This window comes from Peromyscus eremicus, chromosome 5 (assembly GCF_949786415.1).
Source record: "Peromyscus eremicus chromosome 5, PerEre_H2_v1, whole genome shotgun sequence".
NCBI classification, from domain to species: domain Eukaryota; kingdom Metazoa; phylum Chordata; class Mammalia; order Rodentia; family Cricetidae; genus Peromyscus; species Peromyscus eremicus.
Genome location: NC_081420.1, coordinates 90,701,910 through 90,728,127, shown reverse-complemented (window position 1 = coordinate 90,728,127; position 26,218 = coordinate 90,701,910). Strand labels below are relative to the sequence as shown.

The following is a 26,218-nucleotide window of genomic DNA, read 5'->3' as shown; positions in this document are numbered from 1 at the left end:
TCATGTGTATGAAAATTCAAAAATCTGGAAGTTTTTCTTTTCTCAACTGTTTGACTGAGGGAAATTCAAGCTGTATTCCTCACTTCTTACTCTCCATTTTCCACCACAGGAAAAAAAATCATTTGTTTTCTCTGATTAGAATTGTTAGGAAAAGAATACATAGTTTGTGAAGTGAGATTTTGGCCCAGTAAATGTGGTGTTGTGTAAACAGATAGAGCTTTCATGAAAAAGAAAGAAAAAGAAGGAAGGAAGTGAAGGAGCAAGCCCCAAAGGGTGGGAGGAGGTACAGTGGGTCAGAGTGTCTGCCGTGCCCGCCTGAGGACCTAGCCTCCCATTCCCAGCACCCACATAAAACGTGGGTATGGCAGCACGTTTGTGACCCAGTGCTGGAGCTAGGGGAGGAAGGTGGATGATGCTCTAGACTGGCTGACAGCCATTCTACCTGAAATGGTGAACTCGGGCTCAGTGTAAGGTACTCTCTTAAAAAGCAAGATGATGACTAAGAGAAGATACCTAGAGCCAGATAAGGCACCTGGAGTGGAACTCTGCCCTTCACAGACCTCTACACACCACAGCAGCACACACAACATGAACACACACTGAATAAAACAGCTTTGCTGGGCAGTATGCATCCTAAGTGGAAGATGGATAGACTGACTTTAAAATATCTGCTGAATTAAGAAGCACTGAGGGGTGCCATCTTTTATTTTCCCTTTTGGAGTCTGCATGATGATGAAGGCAGACACTCCACGGTGCCATTTTGTTCCTAGTTGTGCCTGGTTCTCTACCAAGAAGCACTTCTCTGTCTTTAGGAACAACTTGAAAGAGAATTCAGCACTAACAAACTGATACATTTTGAAACCTGGTTTTTCTAGTCACATTTGCATTCATCATGACCAGCTGCCTGTATCTCTGAAGAATTGAATATAGTCTACTATATATCTACTGTACTGTGGGGCTCAAGGTCCTCCCAGACTTTGTCATTTGAATTGTTTATGTTGGCCAGTCTCTGCACTGGACTCTAACCTTCAGGACATGAGGTTCGGTGTGCCTCTTCTGACCTGTGGAGAGTGACAGGTGAGGCCAGAAGTTTAATGGTGGGGTTTCAAACAGCAGTGAGAATCCTGAGAGAGTGCCTGATACTTGCGTCTGTCTGCCGTGTCCTTCGGAGGCAGCAGGAACCCCTGGCTCCCCACCTAGGCTTCTGTCTCTTAGTAAAAGGAACATTGCTGTACTCTAGTTTTTCCTACAGGGAGCCGATACAGGACTGCTTTGTTGTCGTTTTTAAAGATTTATTTGTGTGTGTGTGTGTGTGTGTGTGTGTGTGTGTGTGTGTGTGTGTGTGTGCAGCAGCAGCATTAGAGCCCCTGGAGCTGGGTTACAGGTGGTTGTGAGCCACCCACCTTGGTATTGCTAACAACTCAGAACTGCCTCTGGAAGAGCAACTGGCATTCCTGACTGCGGAGCCATCTTTACAGTCCCTGCTTATTTGTCTTGAGGTGGGATCTCAGATCTGTAGCCCAGAGTGGCCCAGATTTAGGCTTCTTAGGCCCCCATCTCCCAGGTGTCAGGATCACAGGTATGTAACTACACCCTCCTGGTGTGGAGTCCTTGACCTAGAGCAGCAGCTTCCAGACCTAGTCTTTGGTGGCTGGCTCATCATTGTGCTCCCCTGTCTGCCTTCTCAACAGCTACTGTCTTGGTTGGGCAGAGAGATACCAACTCTGTCCCCTACATAAAACTTACAACCCATGTTATTGGCATGGACATGTCAACCACTGTCTCCTCCTGCAGTGGGGCCTAGGGGCAAGAAGTCAGCTGCTTCCTTCTGTCTCCTTGTGGGTGACAAGAGGGGCTGAGGACAGTGTTCACCACCATCACAGTCAGGACATTCTTCAGAAAGGTCATCATTGCCTTTGCACATGTGCTGATAGGGCTGTTCCTGCCAATCTTAGATCACAGTGAGGGAGTGAGCATTGTCTAAAGTTGCTGAAATGTCCTGTGTACTGTTTATCTGGTACAGTACATGGGAAAGGGCCTTGTGGTATCCAAGTCAGTTGTTCAGGGGCTGAAGCCTGAGCTAGTCATCTATCAGCAGATAGATCTAGAAGGTAATCCCAAGTTGCAGAAGCTGCAGTGTTCTGGTCCTTGCCCTCCTTGGGCGTACAGGGTCACCCTGCCTGCCATTCGAGTGGGTATTCACTGCCCTCCACAAAACAGGGTCAAAGCTAACGGGGTACCTGGAAACCTAAGCTGGTTCTTTTTTTCTACCTCCAAGGAGCTGTGAAGAAAATAACCATGTATCTAAAGACTTTAAAATAATTTGGGGCATTCTTTTTTTTTTTTTTTCATACTGTGGTTCCAGTGTCTAGGAAAAGGCCAGGAGGTCAGGAATGGGGAAGGAAACAATTTTCTGTGGCCGAGGCAGGTCTTCTGAAGTCACACTCTAAACACTGACCCGGGGTCCGCCGTATAACAGAAGCGTCTATGGAGATGCCTGCCTGGGGTGCTGTGTTTATATGCAGCACTGCCCTGAGCCAGGCAGGCAGCGGTCCAGCATCCGTGGAGTCTATATTGAGAAGCCACAATGCCGGAGTCCGGTAATGCAGAGAGGAAGGGAGTGGGTGCTGTGGAGACTGCTGCAAGGAGCACGTTCTGTTGGGAGAGCTTGTGGAGAGATCTGCGGGAGGACTCATCTAAGCGGAGGACTCATCTAAGCGGAGGACTCATCTAAGCAGAGGACTCATCTAAGCAGAAGCGCAGGGGCAGGTGCTGGGGATCGAACCAGCGATCGGGGCAGGGTGGCTTCAGAGCAGAGCGGAGGCCACACGTGGCTTGGTCCTGGATGCACACTGCGTCACACTGCTAGATCAAGGTATACCTTCCCTGTGTTGGCAGGTAGCCGACTAGAGGGAGGGACAAAAGAACACACTCATGGCATCACTCAGTTCGTGCCTGAGCTGAAGTCTTGTTGAGGGGTTGTGAGCGGCATTGGCAGGTTCTTGGAAGGAGAATCTATAGTCTTGTTTTGCACATTTCTTTAAAGGTCACTCTAGACCATGGTAGAGGAGTCTGGGTGGAAGCAGGAGCCAACTGTGAGGCCACTGTGCTCACTCAGAAGGTAGAAGGAGCCCCAGAGTAGGGCTGGGCTCTGGAGTTGAAGGGGCTGGATTGGTGATATTTGCATTGGGGCTTAGTGGAGAGGGAAAAGGCACCAGGATGGTCCCCTGCCTTGCTGATGACTTCGTTTCCACCTGTGAAAAGTGCTCACATCACTGATGCTGGGGTCGAGTTTACAGGGCTCTCGTATAGGGTGGGATCTGCCTGATAAGAAACAAAGACTGTTAAACCACAGAGGGGCTTCTAGCTGCAGGAGGTTTGACAACTGCTCCATGGGACCACTGGTAAAGGAAGCCATGTGTGAGCAAGGTGTGGAGAGTGGGAGATGGGTCTGTGGGGGTGATCAGGCAGGATAGGTGTATGGCCATGCAGGATAGAGGTGGTAGACACGTGGCTGGGCCCAGGTAATGTGAGGGGTACATATGGAGGTGAAGAGTTCTAGAAGGCCAGGTTTCTTTGACTTAGGTCCTTATTCAGTCCTGTTGTTACAGAGCATCTCCTGGAATGTGGTGGAGAATTGTCTGTTGTGAGGCCTGGCAAGGGGGAGAGCGGAGTTCTCACTCCAGGGCAAGGGGGAGGCCCCAAGTTTGGCTGATGTCAGGGACTGAGGAGAAGTCAGTGCAGGGGTGGGGGAGCTAAACCTAAAACAAAATGAAGAGAGCAGGAGTTGAGGCTGGTAGATAATAGTGCATCGGAGCCTCGCTGTCATGCGTGCGTGGCTCCTGTCCAGATGTGATTGTCTCTGCCTTTCTGGACCTCCTGCTACTTTCAAGCAGGTACGTTCACGTCCATCCTTCAAGACCTGCTTCAGATGGCTCATGGGGCGAAATGCTGCTGTACAAACACGAGGACCTGAGTTCAGATCCCAGCACCCACCTAAAAGCAGGAGAAGAGAGCAGACAGTGGACTGGCTGCTTTGAAGGCCCATCGTGTTGTGTCTCCAGACTAGAGGTGCATGATGAGTTAGAGAGGAGTAACCTGCTAATGCTGATGCTGGGCTTCAGGATGCTGTGTGTACCACCCTATAAGATGAAACATTTGGGGCTGGAGAGATGGCTCAGCAGTTAAGAGCACTGACCATTCTTCCAGAAGACCTGGGTTCAATTCTCAGCACCCACATGGCAGCTCACAACTGTCTGTAAGTCCAAGATCTGACACCCTCACACAGACATACATGCAGGCAAAACACCAGTGCACATACAATAAAAATAGATAAATTTTAAAAAAAGATGAAACAGTTGGCCAAAACATTTCACTCCATGGCGGAGTATATATTAGTGTGGAGGAAAAAGGATGGAGTAGCCGTAGTACCGCAAAGAGTAACCAGTGAGGGAGTCCTGGTGTTGTGCTGTTGCTCAGATGCGAGAGGCCTGGGAGAAGAGACCAAACTCTATTCAGAAACAGTGGCTGCCGTTGCTCTGGCAGGCCTGGGGACTTGTGGAGAAGCATTCATTCCCTTGACAACACTTTGGAAAGTCATGTGCAGCTTCAAGTTGTTTGGAGACAGTTAGAGCAGCGGGTTATAAATGAAGGAGCTGCCAGAAGCATGGAAGTGGCCTGGAGCTGGAGCACAGTGCTGCTAAATGGAAGCTGATCCTGGAGCCACCTCCAAGTGTGAGGCGGGAGCTGCTGTTTATCCTGCTCAGACTAGCTCCTTTAAAAAGGCAAAACAGACAGCCCCTTAGAGCTCACGTAGTGCTCTGGTTTGGACTTCTTTGAAAGGATGAATTCTTGGAACTCCTGCTGTCCCTTTGTGTTTATTCAGGAGGCTTGCTGTGTTTGAAAAGCCATAAGTCCTCCTCCCGCCCCCTCTCCCTCCTCCTCCTCCTCCTCCTCCTCCTCCTCCTCCTCCTCCTCTTCCCCCTCCCCCTCCTCACTGTTACATTTGGAAAGAAAATGGAAAGGGATGTGGAGTGTCTGCAGTATTTAGTACCATTTGTTTACTGTAGCAAAGAAGAGCCTGATGAGCTTTTTTTAATGAGGGAGGGAACAGCCCGCATCTCTCCCGACCCCCACTCCGTTTCTGTCTCTGCTATATAAAGCCAAGTAAGTCTGCATGGATAAGCCAGGAGGAGCCTGAGCATCCTGGCACCTGTCTTCAGCCTTTTGGCCTCTAGAACTACAGAAAAGGTCATATACACATTAGCCAAAGCAAAGGGGTGTGCCTTTGACATGACCTTTTGCATGAGGTCTCAAGGTCATTGAAGGAGTCACTTTTCAATGACATCTAAAGAAATAATTCCCAAGTAGAAAATCTGGAAGTGTTGACATGTCTCGGCATGAATCTATCTCTTTTGTGTGTTTTCAGAAGGTCAGGGTGTGACCAGGGCAAGGAATCTGGCTTGTTTCATTCTCGAAGAATTTGCTTCAAAAGTTGCTGGATCATTATTCTGCCTTTGAGTTCATGTTGAAATTTTAACATGCATTTTCCAGCTTTGCCTTGGAAAATGTAAATGTTACTGACTGGCTTTGGAAATTACAAAAACCGCTTAAATTGAGAAAACATATTTTCCGTGCAGAAATGGAAGCTGTCACGAGAGAGAGCCCAGCTCAACTCATTGCTGAGTGAGTGGTGAGCTAGTGAGATCCTCCAATCCCGGCTGTGTGCCTACTCTGTGTTCACACTTTCCCTGGAACTCACTCCACATCAGATCTTTCCATCTCAATAAAAATGCCCACAGCCATGTCAGGGGTGGTTTGTTGGTTTGAGACAGGGTCTCACACCATAGCCAGGCTGGCCTCCAACCACAGCGGTACTCCTGCTTTATTTGCCTGGTAGGCGTGAGCCACCACAACCGACTCACACCGCTTCCCAATGCTGTCTATTATTATAGCATACAGCTTCCCGAATACATTTGTTTCCCATTCTCTGGGTTGATGGCTCTATTTTTCCCCCTCCTGAATAGTGACCTTATAAAGCAGTTAGAAAACATGTGGACTCTCTTAGCTTTGTATCCTGTTGTATAGGTGAACTATCCTCGAGGACCTTTGTTCTGGGTAGACGATTGAGCTGGGCTGGTTTGTTCTGCTGTAAGAAGTATAGCCACTGTCCAGAGAGACTACACCATCTTGTAAAAACACCAGTCACGTGGGTCTCACTTTTAAAAGACCTGTCACCATTACTTAACACTTTTGGAAGTGAGTTTACAAAATCATGATTTTTGCCTCTGCTAGACTGAATTTTAAAATCATGGCAGTTGTGTCCAAAGCAGTGACTGGAAGGCTTTCTCTGTAAGAGTCAGAAATGTTGAAGGCTTGGGGGTGTCCTGTGGTCTCTGTTGCATATTCTTGCTCTTTGTCCTAACATATTTTTAAGACATAAAAACTACTTCACTCAAAGGTCTTATAGAGACAGGCAGCAGGATGGAATTCACTGCCCTTTCTGCTACAGGGTTAGAGCCTTAAATATTTGGACAGAAATGTAAGCACAGTTCTCTGTTTATCTGTATATGTACATGTCCCCAGGTGCAGTATTCCTGCACATGTATCAGCATGAGTATGGAGGCCAGAGGTAATGTCAGGTGTCTTCCTCAATCACTCTCTGCCTGCCTGCCTGCCTGCCTATCTTCCTTCCTTCCTTCCTTCCTCCCCTCCCTTATTTATTTGCAGGTGTGCCATGCAAAGGCCAGAGGTTGGCTTTGGCTGTTTTCCTCTATTTCTTTCCACCTTATTTTTGTCCGGGTCTCTGACTGAGCCTGGGGCTCCCCAGTTCAGCTAGACTGGCTTCCAGGGAGCTCTAGGAATCTTCCTGTCTCCACGTTCCTAGAGCTGGCGTATCAGGTACTTGTCTCCCCAAACTCAGCTTTTTACATGGGTTCTAAGAATCCAAACTCCAGTCCTTATGCTTGTGTGGAAAGCACTTTACTTTGCTGTCGCCTGGCCTGAGGCTGTCTGTTGATTCTGGTTTGTGCGATGCTTACCATCGTCTGCTGTCGGGACCGGACAACCCCCTCCTTCACTTACATGGAACCTCTGTTTCTTCAAGCCTCCTGGTCTGTCTTCTGTCTGTTTCCTTTTCTTATCATTTTCATTTTCCTTCTCTGCAGGAAAGCTTGCCTCAGTCTTCGCATGCCTGACCTCAGATGCCTCAGTGAAAAGCAAAGTGACTGTGTCTCCTCTGATGGGCGCCTGGCTTGAAGAACCAGCTCTCTTGCTGTGTGTCCCCCCACCTCCCATTTTGTCTTCATTCTGCAGTTAGATTTGCTTCTTATGGCTCCACTAAACCCGTTCTTTGAATGTAATCTCCAGATCCACTGAAAATTGTAGACAGATTTATCTTTGGGCCGGCAACTCACAAAAAACAAACAAACAAACAAAAAAAAAAAAAAACGACATGGAGACATAATTTCATTAATTATGAAAGCTTGGCTTATAATTGTCCCACTAGCTCTCATGACTTAAATTAGCCCATTTGTATTAATCTCCGTGTTGTCTCGTGGCTTTTTACCTCTTCCATCTTGCACCTCCTGTTTCCTCTCTGTGTCCTCTGACTTCTCTCCCGGGCCTAGATTTATCTCTTCTCTTCTCTCTCTGTCTGCCCAGAAGTCCCACCTAACCTCTTCCTGCCTGGCTATTGGCCATCCAGCTCTTTATTAAACCAATCAGAAGGCGCCTTGGCAAAGACACATCTTCACAGTGTACAAACAGATTATCCCACAACAGAAAACTAACACATTTCTCTCAGTTGGCCTGTTTATCGCTGTTTATCCATCATTGTCTTGACAGCTGATCTCTCTATGCTCCGGACACCTTTTGTCTTGTTTCCCCCGTGGTCAGCTTTCTGGCCCTCCCACTTCCTGTCTCTATTCTGTAGTCAGGCCTAACATTCTGACCTTCCACCTTCTACCCCCACAACAGCGCTGTCTGTGCCAAAACACCTGCTGCCTTCCCCCTATCCCCAGCCTGAGGGTCGTTTACCCAGTGCATGGCCCCCTTCCACCCTGGTGGTCATGCTTCCTTCCAAGTGAGTTTCCCTGTCCCTTTTGTTTATGGGGTAGGGGTGGGCCACACCAGTGTGTGCACACAGAAGCTGGAAGAGTGTGTTAGACATTGCTATCTGTTGCTGTCCACATGTTTTTTGAGACAAGCTCTCACACCGAAGCTCACCATTTTGATTGGATTAGCCAGCCAGGTCCTTGGATCCACCTGACTCTGCCCTTAAACACTGGGCTTATAGGCACATGAACCTGTGTCCAGCTTTTGTGTGGATGCTAGGGATTTGAACTCAGGTCCTCCTACTTTAAAAACAAGTACTTTTACCCACTGAGCCATCTCCGCAGACCCTTATTTCCAACTTCAAAACAATTTACAATGTTTATTATTATTGGGTGTGTATGTGATGAGGGGGTACACAAGCCACAGCAAGAGTGTTGGGGTCAGGGACAACTCTGTGGGGCTGGTTCTCTCCTTCTACCTGGATATGAGTTTCAGGGATGGAGTCGGGTCACTAGGGTTTGCACACAAACCCACAGCCACCTCACTGTCCCCTCCTTTGCCTTTGATGTACTACCAGACTTCCCAGGAGAGAGTTGAGAGCTCTTGGCAGAAAGGCCTCCTCCCCTGTTTTCCTCAGCATCTAATCAATGCCAAGGCATCCCTTCTACCCCCTGTCTCTGGAGTCTGTCTCCTCCACGCCATAACTGCCCACTCAGGCTCCAGCTTCCATTGGCTCTAGGCTGTGTCCGTTCCCACTGGCCTGTCTTCCTCCCCACCCAGTCTCCATCTGTCTTCCACCCTGTTGCCGCCAGAGGGAGGTTTCCAGAGTGGAATCACATAACATTTAAAACTCTAATGTCTTCGGAGACCTAGTTGGCTTGGTGCCAGGGCAGGAAAAATACTCTATAAGCCTGAAGTGCTTTGTGCCAGAAAGTAGGAAGGGACCAAAAAGAGCCAGCCTCAAAAATACTCCAGTGGCTGCCGGGCGGTGGTGGCGCACGCCTTTAATCCCAGCACTCGGGAGGCAGAGCCAGGCGGATCTCTGTGAGTTCGAGGCCAGCCTGGACTACCAAGTGAGTTCCAGGAAAGGCGCAAAGCTACACAGAGAAACCCTGTCTCAAAAAACCAAAAAAAAAAAAAACAAAAAACTCCAGTGGCTGAGCTACAGCAGTTTGAGCAACAAAGAACTACGCTAGATTATACTCAGAATAAAGTAAACAGCCATCCATGTGTGGGTGAATGAATGAATGAATGAATGAATACGTTGACAAATGGGAGAGAGGAGATACCATGCATCTCTTACAAAGGAATTTCAGTTAACTTCTGGAAATGACTGGACTAGAACACCTTGAAGCTAAGCACTAAAGGAGGCTGAAGCAAGAGAATCATGAGTTCAGAGCCAGGCTAGGCAACCTAAAAGAGCCCAGGTATGTATGTTGATATTTTTCCCAAATCATCTCCGGTATGTTCATTACCTGTGAAAGGAAAACTAGCGTTTGCCATGGAGAACCCTATTAGAACCATTTAGCCAACTGGCCAGTAGGAGACAGGTTCTCCCCAGTAGATAAGGGAACCTCCATAGCATTCCTGCCCCAAACCTACAACCACAGTGTGACCATGCAAATTAGCCAGCCCTGACTTGAAGAGTGCTGTACAAGGTAACTGGCCAGCTCTGCAGAGTTGGAGTCAAGAAAGACAAGAAAAGGGAGCTAGAGAGATGGCTCAGCTACCAACGCTTACTGCAGAAGACCCAAGTTCAGTTCCCAGCACCTACTTCAGGCAGCACACAGTGGCCTGTAACTCTGGTTCCAGATGATCTAACACTCCCTTCTGGCCTCTGTGGGTGTCTGCCCACACACACATACATACATAAGAACACAATTAAAAGACAAAAGATGGGGAGTGTCCCTGGTGGATTTGTCTGTCTGTGGCAGTCCTCAGCTTTTCCTTTTTGACTTGGATGCTGGCTGGGAACAAGTCAGTTGTCTCCTAGGGTGCCCCTCAACTTGGGCAGAGGTTAACCTCTGATAACATACCATGATAAGAGTATGCCCTAACTTGGGCAGTTTTTAGTTGGGTCGCAGGTGGAGACATCGTTTGGCTGATACAGCTTTCTCTTTGTCCAGGAAGCAGAGCTGGGGAAGGGTACGTAACCACTGTCCCTTGCTAGTTTCCTCATCCACCCAGTTTATAACGTCTTGATTCCTCCAGTGTTGGTTAGTTTCTCTTCTTAGACAGCTGGATAGAAAGAGTACCATTTAGTAAGGGGAACATCCAGTGGAAGGACAGACTTTGAGCAGGCTGAAAAAAGAAAGTTGTGGACTGTACTGTTTGACGGGAGTGAGTTCAAACCCCAGCTCCAGGAGTTGAGACCACATTTGATTTTGTTGACACTGTTTAGAAGTGCTGTTGCCATAGCTGCTAGAGGGAAGGAAGTACCAGCTGACTCTCTGAAGTTTGTCAACACCTCACATTCTCCCTGAGACAAGGAAGAGTTAGTTGCACAAGACTGAGGCAAACTGTTTGTACTGTTGGGGTCACAGGCTGTGTCTTTTTCTTTGGGTGTGCCTGTTTCTGCTTGGAGGTCATTGTCTCTTGTGAATCTTCATTCCCATGATTCCTGTGGTACCAAGTGTGCTGCCTGCTACCTCTCTGTCCCCAAACTCCTGTGTACACTGTAGATGGTCCCATAGCTGTCCTGTTTGTGTATATACACATACGTGTCGTTTATGTGTGTATGTGTACATATGTGCACATGCTTCTGGAGGCCAGAGGTCAATGTCATGTGCAGTCCACCCGACCTTTTCAGATAGGATTTCTCCATCTATATCTACTCCCACAAGGCTCAGGGACCATTGCGGAAGAGGGGGCAGAAAGAGTATAAGCCAGAGGATTTTGAGAAGTGCTGTGGAGTGCTGTGTCGTGAAGTCACAGCAGCTATGGTGACCTGCACAAGACCAAGCCTGTCAATAATGCCAGAGGCTTTACCCAAGTTGAAGAGCTGCTGGCAGTTGTTTGCTTGGGGAAGGGGAGTCATGTCTATCAGGGGTGTGGTCCCTGGTTGGTTGCCTGTGCTCATGCATGTAGCACTCATTGGACTCAGTGGGTTACTGTTTTTTTAGAAAGGCCATGAAGGTGGGAGGAGCATGTATTGTGGGGTCTAGAGAGATGTGAGGGTGGATTCCATCAAGATACATTGTACAGGACTGGAGAGATGTCTCTGCTGTAGATAGCATGAACTACTACTCTTCCTGAGTACCCAGGTTCGGTTTCCAGCACTCATCTGGCCACTCACAACCATCTCCAGTTCTAGGAGATCCTGCATCCTCTTCTGGTCTCCATGGGCAGCAGGCAGGCAAAACACCAATACACGTAACATAAGTAAATTTTTTAAAACTACATTGTATATGTATATGGCATTGTCAAAGAATAAGCTAAAAGTGTTAGTTTTGGGTTTTTTGTTTGTTTGTTTTTGTTTTGTTTGGTGTTTTTGTTTGTTTGTTTGTTTTTAAAGACAAAGTCTCTCAGCCCCACCCGTTAGTAGGTTGGCCATCTATCAAACTTCAGAAATCTGCCTGTTTCCACCAGGCTCCCAGACGCATGACCACACATGGCCTCTTAGAGGTGCTGAGGATCCAGACTCAGGTTCTCATGCTTCACGGTCTACACTTTACCAACAGCCCTTTCCCTAACTCCCTGTTAACTTGTAATACATGCTGAAATCCCAGTCTCTTCAGAAAACATGGCCTCCTAATGTAAATTCCATTTTCTTTCAAGTCACGTGACTCTCAAAGACAAACACTTATCTTTCTTTCTTTTTTAATATTTACTTATTATGTATACAGTGTTCTGCCTGCACGTATGCCTGCAGGCCAGAAGAGGGCACCAGATCTCATTACAGATGGTTGTGAGCCACCATGTGGTTGCTGGGAATTGAACTCAGGACCTCTGGAAAAGCAGTCAGTGCTCTTAACCTCTGAGCCTTCTCTCATATCTTTCTTGTGTGGCATCAGAGCACGGCCAGTGCTGTTTCCTTCTTTGAAGTTGAGGCCAGGCTCCCTGAGGAGAGTGAAAAGCACCCTTGTGCCTGTGCCACAGCCTGGGGAGAGTGTCAGAGGAGGTGGGACCTCAGCTGTGGCAGGAGCTGCTTCTGAACCTCTACAGGATCCAGTGGTACTCTTCATCCTCTTCAGGACAGTACCTGAGCTGAGGCCTGGGCTCTAGAAGCCTTTTAGAGTCTATGTTGCATTTGAAGTTCAGGTTTCCCAGCAGGCCACTAGTGATGGTGAGCATGGGACATTGAAGCATGGAAAGATTAGGTCCAACTCGATAACTCACAAATACAAACTTCCTTCTCACCTAGCCTTACAGTGCAGCTCCCATATGAGGGCACCAGCCCAGCTAATAGTGAGTGTTTGGACATTAGACTCCACAGTGTGTCTGGCCTTCTGGGCACGTGATGGTGAGTGCTTTCAGCTGCTCTGCTGGCCACTCGTGTCCTGTCCAAACAGCTGTGCTCATCTCATTTCCATCACTGGTTCTGCGGGGTTCAAATCCATTAGTTCCCACTCTGGTTGTGTGCTTAATGTCAAGTTCCTATGTGTCAAGTACTGTGAATAGTGGTGTGGGGTAGGGTAGTGTGTTAGGTAATTTCCCTGTTGCTGGCAAAGTGGCTGAAGGAAAGAGAGATTTACATGGGCTCACGGTTTGACGGTATAGTCAGTCATGGCGGAGGAGGCATGATAGGGTGGTAGGAGCTTGAGGCAGCTGCTCACATGTCATCCACAGTCACAAAACAGAGGTGAATGCTGGTGCTCAGCTCACTTTCTCATTTTATTCAGTCCAGGACCCCAGACCGTGGAATAGTGCCACCCAGAATTAGGGTCTTCTGACCTCAATTAACCTAATCTAGATGATCTTTCACAGGCATTCCCGGGGGATAACCTAATCTAAATAATTTTAGATCCTGTGGAGTTGGCTGTATTGACATCACAGGCCAGATGCAAACAGTCTGTTTTTGTGGCAGGTGATATGAAGCAGATGCAGTTCATTAGGAGATGATCAGTTCTGTGAAGAAAATCAAAGCATTGTGGGGGAAGAACCAGATCATGCACGTGTCGGGGAGAAGCCCAAGAAGCATTCCAGGCAGCAGGAACAGGCCAGATGAGCCAGGGGATGACTTACACTTACTATGTAATCGGAGGCTGACCTAGTTGGTCTAGGATGAGACCCAGATATCTGATTGTCTATGGCGGCTCTCTAGAAGGTTCCGGGAGGTCAGCCCAGGGAACTACTCATAAAGTCATTCAAAGTATGAGTCAATCTAGGATCTGTATGAGGGAAATTTTTGAAAGTAAATAAGCACCATACTTGTTGGGTAAAAAGGAGAAATGAATGGAAGAGAATCAGAGTGAAGGGACAGCACAGACTGTTGGGACGTTACCCTTTAAAACGCATCTGGCAGCTGCAGAGACAGTACAGTGGTTAAGAGCACTTGCTGCTCTTACTTGGAATCTGAATTCAGTTCCCAACACCCATGTCTAGTGACTTACAGCCACCTGTAACTCCAGTTCCAGGGGACCCAATACCCTCTTTGGTACCCCACAGGCACCTATATATACATGCACTTCCCCACACACAGATGCACACACATAAATAAGTGTTTTATAAAAATGACATTCAGAGTCCAGTGGCCTGGTGCAGTTTCTTCCCCTCCTCTCTTTAATGCTGCATGGGCGGCTCCCCAGACTTCCTGTTGCTCGTTTTTAGTCCCCTGTTGTGGCTTGGCTACAGAAAGCATGCTAAAATCCCCTGGTTCGCCTAGATGTAGTGGGCCTGTGCCTGAAGCTTGCTTAGGTCTCTAGCTCCCAGTGCACAGCCTCCTCTTGCTTAGGCCTCCCTCTGAGAGCTCTGTCACTCCTGGGACCTCAGCATGAATGCTTTGCTCCTGCATCTATGAAGGAACTGTGAGGCTAGCTGCTGTGTTCCTACTGGAGACAGTGATATCAAAGGTCTGTCAGAGGGTACCATCTGTTGATTGATAAGTTAGCAGCAAATGATACTGGCTCAAGGGTTAGCTAGGAAAGATCTTTGAAAAAAAAAAAAACAAATTACAGCCTTTAGGGACTGGAGAGATGACTCAGCGGTTAAGAGTGTGTAGTGCTATTCCAGAGGACCTGAGTTGATTCTCAGCTCCCAAGTCAGACAGCTCACAATCTTAACTCCAGTTCCAGGGAATCTAGTGCCCTCCTCTGGCATCTTTGGGCACTGCACTCATGTGCACAAAGCTATGCTCAGACACTTTAAAAAATTCTTTTTAACTAGACCATATGTCTTAAGGCAATTGTAAGCTCAGAACAGAATTGAGAGGAAGATCCAGAGAATGCTGGATCTTCCTTGAGCCCGCGTATGCACAGTCCCCTTGCCCAGTACCCTCACATCCCCACTAGAATGATGTATTTGTTCTATCTTATGAACCTGCGTTGACACTGCATAGTAACCTAGACCATGGCTCACATTGGGCTCCCTCTGGTGGGTGTGTATTTTGTGAGTTTGCACAAATGTGTCAATACACATGTTTGCCAGAACAGTGTCACACACAGGACTTTCATTGCCCTAAACCATTTGGGAGCTTACAGAAACAGAAAAAGGAGTGTGTGAGGAGTGTCACCTGTTAAATAAATTCCCCAAAGAACAAATGGCTAGTCTTGGGTAAAAAGTGCTGGCACAGGCTGTCTCCGAGCTCCTCAGAGGCCTGCTTAATAGCCGCAGAGTTCTAGGGGACACAGATCATCACAACCATGTGAATCATGCCCTGAATCACCCCAGATAGCAGTGCCCTGACTCCTTGGACAGTACATTCCCTTGTGTTCTGCCTGAAGAGGTGAGTGTCTGCATCAGCGGAGAAGAGAAGCCCTTCAGAGCTCCTGTTTGTCGCTGTCCATTGAACCCCCTCCCATAGCTCTTCTATGTGGGTCTTGCCTTCATGTATGTCTGTGCACCACATGTGTGCAGAGGTCGGAAGAGGGCTTCAGAGCAAATTATTAGAAAGTCCTGTCTGTATGCCTGATTCTCCTCAGCTCTGTTGGACCTGGAATCATCATCTAGTGGTCTGTTTTGTGGCCATACATCAACTATTAACAGCAGCTCACAGTTCAGAATGTTTTACAAATAATTGTTGAGTATTGTGTTGGTTACACTTCAATTGCTGTGATAAAATACCCAAGAAAATCAACTTAGTAGGAAGGTCTGCCTGAGCCCATATTTTCAGGCCTTGGTTGCTTGGACCATTTGCTTTAAGTCTGCTGAAGCTGCATGTCAAGAAGAAATGCTTGTAAGAGCAAAGCCAAAGAAAGACTCCCTCTCCAAACCCATCAATCTGAGTTCACAAATGGTTCAGCTACCCATGAGGTCAGAGCCCTCATGATCCAGTCACCTCCCAAAGGCACGGGAGACTAGGTACAGTGGGGACTGCCCCTTCAACACATGAGTTTTAGGGGAACAGTCAAGAGCATCATTTTCTCTTCCCAAACCTGCTGAGTTTCCTGGTAGGGTTACAGTGATAGGAAGAAGTCTTGCTCGGGCCTGGGACTCAGCAGAGGCGCTGGGATGTGGCTCAGTTGACAGGGTGTCTGCCTAGCGTGCACCAAGCCCTGGGAGGCCGCACCACCTAAGTCAGGTAGGTGGAGTGATGCACACTTAGGATTCCAGCACTCAGCAAGTGGAAGCAGGAGGATCAGAAGTGGATTGTTGTCTTTGTGTTTGAGGCCAGCTAGAAATACATGAGACCCTGCCACGGGGAGGTGGGGCACGCACACATGTGCACAGGCACACATACACATATGCACACACCAGAACTTGAACTTGATTGTGTCTGTCACAGTGAAGGGAACATTTCTGTGTATCCTGGTGAGGGTCAGTGCTGCCTGTCCTAGGAGCAGGTTCTATGAATGTGTGGCTGTGGAGCAGCTGCCCTGGGAACTGGTCTCTCAGGAGCGAGCAATCGGGTCTGCTCAGCTGGTGCTGCAGATAGAGGATAGGAGGACAGGTGAATTTAAACCATAGTTAATGTTTGTTTTGTTTCTTAACCTCCAGATGTGTAGAGTATGCCATTCAGTTTTCATGGGTTCTGGAAATGATCACATTTTTAAAAAGCCTGAAGTGGCATAGCTCATATTCAAGCTGGTCATTTTTCTCTCCTTTTAGCCATCTGTGCCCCACCACCTGTTGGGAGAACAGTTTAAAATGGATCCCCTCTTGTTGGGAAAACATGTGACAGTAGAGTTATTTTAAAATAGGTTCTAAAAGGAGGGACAGTGGTTTGTGGTGGGCTAGTGGCCCAGTTCTCCTGCCTGCTGTGTCTGCTGCACACAGCACAGCCAAGCCTTGTTTGGACATTACGTTAAGGTGAGAAAAATCCCCCCCAGCTAAGCAGGTTTTTAATACCCCTGTGCTCATCCATCTAGGAGAGAGAAACAACACAGTAATTTGAAAAAGAAAGTTTGGGGGGTTGGTTTGTTTTTGTTGTTGTTTTGGTTTGGTTTGGTTTTGGTTTTGGTTTTAAGGTTTATTTACTTTTATTTTATACATGAGTACCTATTTATATATGAGTACCTTGCCTTCATGTATGTATGTGCACAGTGTGTGTGCCTTGTACCCAAGGAAACCAGAAGAGGATATCGGATCCCCTGAAATAGGAGTTAATAGATCAGATTGTTCTGAGCCGCCATGTGGTGCTTGGGAACCGACCACGTCCTTTGCAAAAGTATTAAATGATGTGTTTTTGTTTTATTTTGTTTTGTTGTTGTTTGTTTGGGGGGTTGTGTTTTTACTTTTTTTTTTTTTCATTTTATTTATTTGGGGAGAGGTAGAATGGGTGAACGGATGTGCCCCAGCACGTGTAGAGATTAGAAGACAATATGCAGAAGTCATTTCTGTCTGTCCACCAGATCATCAGGCTCCTTTATCTGCTGAGCTGTGTCCCTAGCCCTGAACAAAGAAAGTTTAATGTAAGAATCATTCACTGTAACAGGAGATCAGGGTAGCCATGAGTTGGCTAGTCAAGAAGGAAACTTTAAAATATAGAAGTAACAGATCCAAGCAGCAGCCACAGCCTCTGGCCAACCTTGTGTAAGCATGCCTAAGGCTCACTGCATGACATTCATGGAACTCGCTGGAAATTGGTTTTCTAAGGTGCCTGAGAAAGCTGCTCTGGGGAGGGGACTAAAGGTGGCCCCTGGATAGCCTGGCAAAGCAGGATCTGGAGGCCAGAAAAAACCTGCGCCGTAGGGGTTCCCAGGTGACACCCCAGAACCAGGAAGCACAGGTCTCTTGTCCTACAGTCTTGTTTCTACTCTTGTTGATTTGTTTCCACCTTCTCCTGAAAAGCTCACCATTACCCCAGTTGAGGGAAAAACCACTTTAAGAGACCCAGACCCACTTTCGCAGAGCGGGCAAAGAGGGTGAATTGGGAGCTGGGTGGCAGTGCCACCAGCACAGTGACTCTGACAGATGTCGGTAGTCATGACATCCCAGGTGAAAGGTTGCTAGGAGACATGCTTGCACATGGTGCGTTTAGGAGGCTTAGGTATTGGTCATACCATCTCTTGCCTGAAGATTGCCTGAAGCTTCGTTTTTAGTACCAGGCATACAGTAGACCCTACAGTGTCACAAGGGGAGGCCCAGGGAATCCTTAGCTCAGTAGAAACTCTGGAGTCAGTAAGTAGTCAGGGATTTCCATGCCAGAGAGAAGAAAGTGTCCGAATACCTGCTTTCTATGTACTTGGGAGACATACCTTCCATCTTCCTGAAGATCGCCTGTCCTGGTACCTGGCTGTGACCCAGGGGTTGCTCGTCACCGTCACCCTTTGCTTCCTTCACTTTCCTGGGCTGAGGGGCAGGCAGTACACCAGCACAGTGCAGATCGTGTCTCTGTCAGGCAGTGTCTTCTTTCTGGGCTGACTGCTTTGGTTGGTTGGGACATATTTCCCAACCGCATTCTCAGGGAGGTTGGTAAGTTGTTTGGTGACTGTGTGTACCTGGAAATGCCTCTGTTCTATCCTGCAGTTTTGTCTTTTTTCGAGACAGGGTTTCTCTGTGTAGCCCTAGCTGTCCTGGAACTCACCTTGTAGACCAGGCTGGCTTCCAGCTCAGAGATCTGCCTGCCTCTGCCTCTCAAGTGCTGGGATTTGAAGTTTGTGCCACCACATCTGGCTTTTCCTCACATTTAGACAGTTTGGTTGGTTGTCAAAATCTTGCTTGGAAATTCTTTTCCTTCAGAATCTTGAAGCTTTCTCTGGTATTATATCTTACTATTTGTAAAGTAGGAAGCCATTCTGACCCCCATTCCTTCCCTTGTGGCCTGTTTTCCTTCTAGAGCTCGTAAGAATCCGTCCCCATTCCCAGCATTCTTGGATTGAGTCTTTCTTTCTCCACTCATGAGTACTTACTAGGTATTTTTTCTTTGACTCACAGGCAGTCCTATTCTTAAATGTTCAACCTTCTGGATTAATCTTCCAATTTTCTTAATGTATATATCCTTTTTTAAATTTGTTTTCTCTTTTTTTGAGATTTTATTTATTTTTCTTTTATGTTTGCCTGAATGTATGTCTGTGTGTCACATGCGTATAGTACCCACAGAGACCAGAAGAGGGTTCCACTCTCCTGGGACTGGGGTTACAAATGGTATGAGATGCCATGTGGATGCTGGGAATCAAACCTAGGTCCTCTGAAAGAGCAGCCAGTGCTCTTAACCACTGAGCCCTCTCTCCAGCACCTTTTTTTTATTTTATTTTAATTAAAGACAGTGTCTCATTGTGTATCACTGGCTTTCTGCTCTTTCAGAAGACCTCAGTTCAGTTTCTGGCACCCATATCAATTGTCTCAGAACTGCCCATAACTCCAGCCCCGGATGATCTGATGCCTCTGGTCTCCATGAGCACCTGCACATGTGGACACACACACACATAATTAAAAATAGACCTTTAAAAATACTAAGTAACATGTATATACTAGGACCAGTGTTTTTTTAGCTAAAGCTGTGTGTGTTGATCTGAAGCTAAATTCCTTACGTGGAGGTATACTTGTTGCTCAGTACATGTTGTGTTCTAGTGTTTAGTGAATAAATATTTAGAGCTGTTTCTGTTGGTTCATAGAAATTTTACATTTTTTTCCCTTTCTTAGGACAAAGTTAAACTATAATCCTCCAAAAGATGACGGATCCACTTATAAGATTGAACTTGAAGGGATATCGGTAATGGTTATGAGAGAGATCCTGGATTACATCTTCAGTGGGCAGGTATGGTGAGACCCAGGGTCCAGACACAGCAGAGGCTTCCCGGCTTTCAGAGTGGTACTGTCACGTCATCTGCCATCAAGGGCATCTGTTGGCATCTTCCCGGCGATGGCCCCACATACGTGTTCTTCCAGACTCTGTTCCTAAAAGAACAACACAATTAGACCATAGACCAAATCCCAGTTTATGCTTGTCTGAGTTCCACCCTCTAGGCTGAGTCAAAGGACATGGTGCACCCTTCACTGCTGACTCTTGGTACCACGTCTTGAATCTCACCTCACATGGCTTCCACCCTGTCAGAACCTTCTCTGTCTGCATGGGAACAGGAGCTTCTCTGGGGACTGGGACTTGTTCTGTAGAAACAGTTTCCTGTGGGTCATTGCCGTGAAAGGCACCTTACATTGAAACCCACCCTTATAGTACTCGCTGGTGGTCCTGCGTTTCTCCCTACCCCTGCCCTGTCTTCCTGCGTTCCCTCTCTTTGTGCCACATTGTTTCTGGAGATGTGATAATACCCAGGCATGAAGTGGTAAGCGACTAGACTGCTTTCTTTTCCTCTTTCTGTAATTTAAGTTCTAGCACAGGACTCTTAGGACGCTTAGCAGAGCTACAGAGAAGGTAGAGAGAGCTTGCTACTTTTCCACTCTCCAGCACCTGCAGCCGGTGGCTCACAACCACCTGGAACTCCAGCTCCAGATCTTCTGGCCTCCGTGTGCAAACACAGACACACACACAGACACAGACACACACACGTAAATAAAAACAAATCTTTAAAAAAAAAAAAAAAAAAAGTGTGCCTTTAATCCCAGCACTCAGGAGGCAGAGGCAGGCAGATCTCTGTGAGTTCAAGGCCAGCCTAGTCTACAGAGGGAGTTCCAGGACAGCCAGGGCTACACAGAGAAACACTATCTTAACAAAACAAACAAAAACAAGAAAAGTAGGTTCTTTTGAGTCTCTGGTATATTGGCCAGAGAACAGAGTAGTGTGTTACACATTTAGGTGTGTAAAAGTGTGTTCTGCCACATTTTCTCCAAGATCTTACACCTTGTCCTCTCCGTTGGACCCTTCTTCATCACTTCTGTTTCCCCACCTCTCCTTTTCTGAAAGGTCTGTTTTTCCCAGTAGTTTTCTAAGTGTTTGGAGTGTATTGCTTGACTTTTCTAAATACATTTGTTCTATCCACACACTCAGGGATTCTAGTCTTGTTGAAGTGTGTGGTGGGATTTTGTAGTATTAGGAAAACATGGTGTAGGGGAGACTCTTTTCTTTAAACACAAGGCAGTGGGTATGCATGTGTGTGATGGTTAAAATGAACGAAGCTAGAGTCATTTTGGCATGGCCCTAAGATCCTAGAAGCACTCCACAACAGCAAGGAGCCAGGTAGCTGACCAGCCAGGTCTGACTTGCAGGGTGATGTCAGTGCAGTTATGAGCGCAGGAGTGACAGCCACTGAGGGCATGCTCTCTGCAGGCTTCAGCTGCAGCCCAGGGGCTGTCTGCAGACTGAGTGCTAGAATTTGTCCCCGTTTAAACCTTAGAATCCGGGTGGCAACTCAAGCTCTGATAAACTTCCAAATTAGCTGTTTGGTTTATGAGAGGTGATTTAGTGTTTCATCATGGGTTTGTATCTGCAGTTGTTTCCTGTCTTCTGACTAAATTTGACATTCTCGGGATGAGGATGTGACTGAGTAGTAGAGCTCTTGCCTGGAATGTAGGAGGCCCTGGGTTCCATCGCGAGCAGTGCAAAAAAACATAGAAGAGGAGGAGGGCTGGACAGATGGCTCAGTGGGCAAAGGCTCTGCTGCCGAACCTGATAGCCTAGTTCATTCTGAAGAACCTCTGTGGTGGTCCTCTAACCTCCACAGGTATCCTAACATGTACGCACCCACCCACGCAGAGATATAAAGTACACACGCACCGTCTTAGGGTTATTACTGCTGTGATGAAACACCATGACCAAAGCAACTTGGAGAGGAAAGGGTTTATTTGATTTATGCTTCTACATCACAGTTCATCAATGAAGGAAATCAGGACAGGAACTCACACCGGGCAGGATCCTGGAGGCAGGAGATGATGCAGAGGCCGTGGAGGGGCGCTGCTTTCTGGCTTGCTTTCCCATGGCTTGCTCAGCCTCCTTTCTTACAGAACCCAGGACCACCAGCCCAGGGATGGCACCACCCACAATGGGCTGAGTCCTCCCCCATCAATCATGAATTAAGAAAATGTCCTACAGGCTTGCCTGTAGCCTGATCTTATGGAAGAATTTTCTCAGTTGAGGCTCCCTCCTCTCTGATGACTCTAGTTTGTGTCAAGTTGACATAAAACAAGCCAGCACACCTACAGACAAACAAAAAACCCAAACAACAAAGATATAAAAAGAAGAAAAAGTTAGTAATGTCCCCAGCATGGGAAATTTCGCTCACTTAGTATATTATTTCCCACAGTTCTGTGCTCAGTTTCTAGGGCAATTGGTAATAACAGTTTTTTAAATCTATGTAGAATGTGGTAAAATCTTTCATGCTGGACCCTGAACTCTCATTTCTGAAGCAGTGAAGCCTCGGGGAGCTCGGTTGTGGTGTGGCATTGCCTTACGGTTGCACGGAGAAGCGTGAGGCAGGGAGAGAGAAGCATCAGTCAGGGCACTGGAGAACACTGGGCAGAAGTAGACTCGAGTAAGGGAAACCTGTACACTAGGGATTTGTTCCAGAAGGTAGTTTGAGGCATTGAGTACAGGCTGCTGAGGAGATACAAAGCCACTGCTTTGGTGGCTTGCCCCCACTCGGCAGACAGGAACCTTGATGTATCTGGAGATAACTCCGATTTCCACTAACAGCAGTGCCTTTCCTAATTGCTCAGTCAGGTTTTTGTGTGAGTTGTAGGTGTGAGCACACGGTAGGTTCCTCAACGGGAGGAGTAGGTCATGCTGGCTGGCACGGGAGGGGAAGGCCTGGACAGGAGGGCAGGTTAAAAGTCAGACACATCTGCTATGAGGGAAGGCCCCTTGATGCCTCAGACTCTGGAAAGGTGTGCAGTATGGTCAACACTGCCAGTCATCTTTGACCTACAACACTGGGAATTTGAGGGCAACAGAAATGACTCAGTAGTTAAGAGTGCTTCCTACTCTTGCAGAGGACCTGAGTTCAGTGCCTGGCACCTCTGTTGGTATCTCACAGCTACCTGTAACTCCAGCTCCAGTGGGATCCAATGCCTCTGACCTTCGGGTACCCACACTCGTGTGCACATACACATAATTAATAATAAGTCTTTAAAGATTAAAAAGAAAAAAATTTAAAAAAATAAAGATTAAAAAGAAAAAATTGGAAATTTCCTGTGGACCAGAACTAGGTTAGCGGTTTGGGTTTTATATCTGCATTCAGATATAGAATGTTTATGGTACTCTTACAGATCAGGTTAAATGAAGATACGATCCAGGATGTTGTCCAGGCAGCCGACCTGCTGCTGCTGACGGACCTGAAAACCTTGTGCTGTGAGTTCTTGGAGGGCTGCATTGCCGCAGAGAACTGCATCGGCATCCGCGACTTTGCGCTGCATTACTGCCTGCACCACGTGCACTACCTGGCCACGGAGTACCTGGAGACCCACTTCCGAGACGTCAGCAACACAGAGGAGTTCCTGGAGCTGAGTCCACAGAAGCTCAAAGAAGTGATCTCCCTTGAGAAGCTGAACGTTGGCAATGAAAGATACGTGTTCGAGGCAGTGATTCGGTGGATAGCGCACGACACAGAGATGAGAAAGGTACCTGCCACTCAGGACATGGCCGCGGGTTCCCTTTTCATTATGCGTTTGTTTACTTTGTGTGATGGGAGGGGGCGTGAAGGCAGAGGCCAACCATCCGATGATGTCGCTGAGCAACACTAGCCAGCTCTTGAGTCTCTCCTTAACTTGGAGCTCACCAATTCGGATGGACTGGCTAGCCAGCAAGCCCCAGAGATCCTTCTGCCTCTGCCTGCCCAGCCCTGGGATCCAGCCGTGGTGCACATCACCGTGCCCAGTGTTTTTCCATGGATTCTGGAGCTGAGGCTCAGGTCATCACACTTGGAGAGCGAGCACTTCCCTAACTGAACCAGCCCTTCATTTATTTTTAACACAAATCATAGTAGTTTTGTCTTCATCTTGAAAGACTCACCAAGCTATGAACTAAAGGATATCTAGAAAACATCTTCCGTCCAGTGCTAAAGCTGTCAGTCTCTCAGACTGTTAGCAGTCATCTGGCTGGGATCCTCTGCTCTTCCCAGATGCTGGCAATCCCAGGTCCTCAGGTGCCCAAGGCCTGGGTACTGGACAGACCCAAAGGCTCACACTCCCAGCCCTGAGAGCCAGGAGTCTGTTTGTCCAGGCTAGTCAGTTAGACTTGTGGCTCAGATGCTCAGGTTGGAGGCTGATTGCTTTGGGCTTTAGTTACCAGTGGTTCTGGCCTTTGACAGCCTTTAGAATCCTAGCTTCTAGCAGCAGTGGGCAGCAGGGTTCCTTCCTGCAGCTGTTACAGCTTCTGAGGGCCTCAGGGGTTGACTCTCAGCTCTTACAGAGGTGAGCTAACGGTATGGTTGTCAGGCCTAGGATCTCTGAGAGCCTTGGATTTTAACAGAAATAAATCGTAGCCTTCTACATATATGTGACAGTGTGTACCTTGATCTCTTTGTGGGACTCCTAACAATTGCAGGGGCTGTCCCTAATGCTTTGGCTGGTTCATGGGAACCTAGTCCTCATCCTGGGTCACCTTGCCCAGCCTGAACACAAGGGGAGATGCTTAGTCTGACCACAACTTGATGTGCCGTGCTTGGTTGACGCCCATGGGACGCCTGCCTTTTTCTGAGCAGAAACAGGAGAGGATTCGGGGGGAGGGGCTTCAATTGGGATGTGAAATTAATTAATTAATTAAATTTTTAGAAAAGAAAGAAATTGTAATTAAAGTTAAACAGGGCGAGAGGAGGGAAGAGGGGGGATCTGTGATTGGTATGTAAACTGAATTAAAAATTATTAATAAAGAAAAAAAGTTAAACAGGCAAGTCAGGCATCACATACCTTTAATCCTAGCACTCAGGAGGCAGAAGCAGGTGGATCTCTTTGCATTCAAGGTCAGCCTGGTCTACATAGCAAGCTCCAGGACAACCAGAGCTATGAGATTCTGTCTGAAAAGTAATAAATGAGCAAATAACAACAAAAACCGAATGGAGAAGGTCCGGGAGGTGACGGCTGGGGAGAGTCTTGGAGAACATCAGCCTTTAGGTCCCCGTTGGGATCCAACAAGGAATACAGCTTGTTTTCACTTCTTCTCTCCAATTACTTGTTTCAAAATAAAAAATGTATTGGGTTGGTTTCAGAGAATAGATTTTGGGATGATGCAGGATTACACTGTTCATTGTCCTTGGCAATGACTGACTCAGTTCTTAGTGATTATCTCATTGTTAAATTTTGTAAGCCTGTGAGGGTGTACACTCAGAAACCACACTTATGGTCTTAGCTGCAGTCAGGCCTCCTCGTGTCCTGCTCCATGTTAGGTAGTTGAGGAAGGGAAAGACACACAGGCCACTAGGAGACACTGCTCCTCCTCAGCTTGTGCTGGATCATCTTCTTGCTCAGGGTACTCAGGGTGACCATCCCCTGAGCGCAGAAAAGTATGTTCTAAGTTACTCAAGGGTATCACCTTACCCACTGGATGGTTGAGATCAAGTCTCTGGCCAAAATCACCCAGAGCATGCACAAATGTTGGAGATGGCCCTGAGACCCAAAAATACCCAAAGCTATGAGATAGTTTTGAACCGTGATCATTGCAGGAATTATTACACAATTCTGGGGGATATTTTTCTTACCTTTGGCTTTGCTGATTTTCTTACAATATTAATGCTGATCTGTCCCAAGTTTACCATACTGTACTCACTACTTTGATACTTCCGTGAGTGTGGCTTAGTCACAGTCCATCCAGACAGTGAGATAAAGCAATGTGGCCACTTTCACTCAGATAACCCACTGCCATGGGACCCTTCAGTGTGTGGAAAGCTTTTGGAACTTTGCGATACGAATGAATTTTATTTTGTTTATTTTTTGTAATTAAACCTTAATTCCCAGAGACTGTGGACAACAAGAAAAATTAAAAAGGAGAGCAAAGCAGAATGGCACACACCTGTAATCCCAGGGCTTGGAGTCTTGAGGCAGGAGGATGGTGGGCTTGAGGCCAACCTAGATTACATAGCAAGACCCTGTCTCAAAAGAAAGAAGGGGGCTGGAGAGATGACTGATCGGTGAAGAATGCTTGCTGCTCTTACAGAGGACCAGAGTTGGGTTCTCAGCATGCACATCAGTCAGATGGCTCACAACCATCTGTAACTCCAGCTCCAGTAGCTCTGATGCCCCCTTCTATGCTCTGTACACATAATTAAAAATAAAAATTTTATTGTTTTATTTAAAAAGGGAGAGCTGGAGAAATGGCTCAGCAGTTATGAACATTTGCTGCTTTTCCAGAGGACCCAACTTGAGTTCCTAGTACCCACACTGGGCAGCTCACATCAGCCAGTAATTCCAGCTCCAGAGAGTTGGATGCCCTCTTCTGGACCACAGGAACCTGCGCGCGTGCACACACACACATAAAATATTTGGGACTGGGGGCTGGAGAGATAGCTCAGTGGTTAAGAGCATCGTCTGCTCTTCCAGAGGTCCTGAGTTCAATTCCCAGCAACCACATGGTGGCTCACAACCACTTGTAATGAGATCTGGTGCCTTCTTCTGGCCTGCAGGGACTCATGCAGGCAGAATACTGTATACATGGCCTGCAGGGACTCATGCAGGCAGAATACTGTATACATAATAAATAAATAAATAAATAAATAAATAAATAAATAAATAAATCTATCTT

General features: G+C 47.2%; 1 protein-coding gene across 2 annotated transcripts in view; it reads left to right on the top strand.

Annotated features, from left to right (window-relative positions):
* The window catches only part of Gan (gigaxonin), a 48,599-nt gene that overhangs the window by 5,897 nt on the left and 16,484 nt on the right, over positions 1 to 26,218 (top strand). The window contains exons 1-3 of one of the 2 annotated variants that reach the window (XM_059263940.1): positions 17,666 to 18,066; positions 19,237 to 19,351; positions 22,753 to 23,103. In XM_059263940.1, coding sequence (XP_059119923.1) covers positions 19,310 to 19,351; positions 22,753 to 23,103 — 393 coding nt within the window. In that variant the 5' untranslated portion in view covers positions 17,666 to 18,066; positions 19,237 to 19,309. Of the gene's footprint in view, positions 1 to 17,665; positions 18,067 to 19,188; positions 19,352 to 22,752; positions 23,104 to 26,218 lie in introns of those variants that run through there. The other variant, XM_059263941.1, reaches the window with a different exon arrangement.